The following is a 3121-nucleotide window of genomic DNA, read 5'->3' as shown; positions in this document are numbered from 1 at the left end:
AATGAGGATGCAGGAGACGGTAGGCCGGACTCGGAAGGCATTTAAGAAAATCGATCGATGAGCGGGAGGTGGAGCGACGCGCGAGATACACCGTGGTGGGAAAAAAACCTAGGCGCGGCGGGGAGCGCGGCGCGGGCGGCGAGCGCGGCAGCGAGCGCGAGCGACGAGCGAGCGTGGCGCGGGAGGCGAGGGGGGCAGCGAGCGCGAGCGACGGCGACCCGAGCCAACATATGACGCCTAAAAATTAATTATGTCCCCCTTGCTCTTTCGGTGGCAGGAAAATGATGCGCTATCATTTCCACACCACCTTGCGGTAGATAGCATGGTGTGCTTTTTTTATAGTGGTTTCCCCAGTAGGCCTAATCCACTCTCATAATTTAATGCAAAAATTGCTTAAAGTGCCGTCCTCCTTCACGTACGCAGAGTTCGGCCCTTCGAACAATATCGCGCGTCGCACGTTGCACTATGTCCGGCGCAATGGTACGCAAGGCCGCTATAATAGCTTCGCGTACTTCGTTTTCTGTACCAGTACGCTGATTTTCTGTTAGACTTTTCATATGACCCCATATGAAAAAATCCATCGCGTTAAGGTCTGGCGACCGTGCTGTCCAACTGATCGGGCCACCACGACCTATCCATCTATGTGGATAACATCTGTTTAGAATATCGCAAACTTCTCGGCGAAAATGGGCGGGAGCTCCATCGTGCTAAAATATTAGTTGTGCTTGCACGCGAAGAGACACATTTTCGAGGAGCTCTGGTAATTTATTTGTTAAGAATTTCGCCATTTAGACGCGGCGAGAGGAAATACGGGCCAATCTGAAAATTTAAAACAAAAATCTTTAGTCCAACTAGCGAAAGAAAAATTGTTTTATTTATACGGTTTACACTTACCACTTGATTCCCGATTATTCCAGCCGAAACATTAATGGACCAGTGATATTGAAACGCGCTCTCACGAACGACGCGAGGATTTTCTTCACCCCAGCATAAATAATTTCGTGAGTTGAATTGAATTTGAAACAAATACCGTTTGGGGCAAAAGTGGATTCATCGGTCTATAAAATAATGTCCGGGAAAAATAAATTATCTCGACATTGCGCGAGGAATCCTGCATGTAATTCACCGACAATTAAATTACTCTACATTTATCAAAGTGCCGTAAATATTAAATAATAGCAGACCTTCACAAAAATTGATCCGTTGTTGAAAATCTCTTGGCAAAAGTTGTTGCACACGCTGGTAATGGAACGGATGCAATCTATTCTCTCGCAAAGTCTGATGCACCGCGTACCTGGAAAGTCCCAGTTCGTGAGCCGCACGACGCACGCTGGTTCCGGGGTTTTCATAAAACATGTCCAGTACTCTCTCTTCGTCTGGAACACCACGGCGCACTGGTACATCTTTCGTCTTATGCACGAGACACCCTGTTTCACGCAATCGTTTCACAACGCGAAAAATCGTATCCTTAGTCGAATGTGCACGCTCGGGAAATCGTTCCGCATAGATTCGAGCCGCGGCACGCTTACTTTCGCCCGCTAGCCCGTAGGCCACTATCATGTCGGTATACTCTTCTGTAGTAAATCGCATTGTCGCTGTCCAGCACAATACGAGTCGAGATTCGTACGCGACTAAGCTCTTGACGATCGTGTTCACGAGCTCAGGAAGAAACAATTGACATTCGGAAACAAGAAAATATAGCGGGGAAGCTTTCAGCTGTTTTTCTGAAAGTTTCCCCGCGCTATTCGAATCTATGCGGAACGATTTCCCGAGCGTGCACATCCGACTAAGGATACGATTTTTCGCGTTGTGCAACGATTGCGTGAAACAGGGTGTCTCGTGCATAAGACGAAAGATGTACCAGTGCGCCGTGGTGTTCCAGACGAAGAGAGAGTACTGGACATGTTTTATGAAAACCCCGGAACCAGCGTGCGTCGTGCGGCTCACGAACTGGGACTTTCCAGGTTCGCGGTGCATCAGACTTTGCGAGAGAATAGATTGCATCCGTTCCATTACCAGCGTGTGCAACAACTTTTGCCGAGAGACTTTCAACAACGGATCAATTTTTGTGAAGGTCTGCTATTATTTAATATTTACGCACTTTGATAAATGTACAGTAATTTAATTGTCGGTGAATTTCATGCAGGACTCCTCGCGCAATGTCGAGGTAATTTACTTTTCCCGGACAATATTTTATGGACCGATGAATCAACGTTCACCCCAAACGGTATATTCAACTCTAGAAATTATTTATACTGGAGTGAAGAAAATCCTCGCGTCGTTCGTGAGTGCGCGTTTCAATATCGCTGGTCCATTAATGTTTGGGCTGGAATAATCGGGAATCAAGTGGTAAGTGTAATCCGTAAAAATAAAACAATTTTTTTAAACTAATGGGACTAAAGATTTTCGTTTAAAATTTTCAGTTCGGTCCGTATTTCCTCCTGCCGCGTCTAAATGGCGAAATTTACGCGAACTTTTTAACAAATATTTTACCAGAGCTCCTCGAAAATGTGCCTCTTCGCGTGCGAGCACAATTAATATTTCAGCACGATGGAGCTCCCGCGCATTTTCGTCGAGAAGTTCGCGATATTTTAAATAGATGTTATCCACATAGATGGATAGGTTGTGGTGGCCCGATCAGTTGGCCAGCACGGTCGCCAGACCTTAACGCGATGGACTTTTTCATATGGGGTCATATAAAAAGTCTAACAGAAAATCAGCGTACTGGTACAGAAAACGAAGTACGCGAAGCTATTATAGCGGCCTTCCGTACCATTACGCCGGACATGGTGCAACGTGCAACGCGCGACATTGTTCGAAGGGCCGAATTCTGCGTACGTGAAGGAGGACGGCACTTTGAGCAATTTTTGCATTAAATTATGAGAGTGGATTAGGCCTACTGGGGAAACCACTATAAAAAAAGCACACCATGCATCTACCGCAAGGTGGTGTGGAAATGATAGCGCATCATCTTCCTGCCACCAAAACAGCAAGGGGACATAAGTCATTTTTAGGCGTCATATGTTTGTCTCGGGTCGCCCGCGCGTCGCTCGCGCTCGCTGCCCCCCTCGCCCGTCGCTCGCGCTCGCTGCCCCCCTTTTTTTTTTTTTTACGTGTGGAA

The 3121-nt window shown here is 46.9% G+C and overlaps 1 protein-coding gene across 1 annotated transcript; it reads right to left on the bottom strand.

Moving 5' to 3' along the window:
* Window positions 1-581: 581 nt before the first annotated feature.
* On the bottom strand, window positions 582-3092 carry LOC105566168. Its single transcript, XM_012019959.1, has one exon. It carries the CDS (start codon window positions 2011-2013, stop codon window positions 1138-1140), a length of 876 nt encoding a protein of 291 aa, XP_011875349.1. The 5' UTR covers window positions 2014-3092; the 3' UTR covers window positions 582-1137.
* Between the last annotated feature and the right edge of the window lie 29 nt (window positions 3093-3121).

The sequence above is a fragment of the Vollenhovia emeryi genome, unplaced genomic scaffold, assembly GCF_000949405.1.
Source record: "Vollenhovia emeryi isolate VEMERY1.0 unplaced genomic scaffold, V.emery_V1.0 DF943297.1, whole genome shotgun sequence".
NCBI classification, from domain to species: Eukaryota; Metazoa; Arthropoda; class Insecta; order Hymenoptera; family Formicidae; genus Vollenhovia; species Vollenhovia emeryi.
The sequence above is the reverse complement of the archived record's forward strand: the minus strand, read 5'-3'. Positions and strand labels throughout refer to the sequence as shown.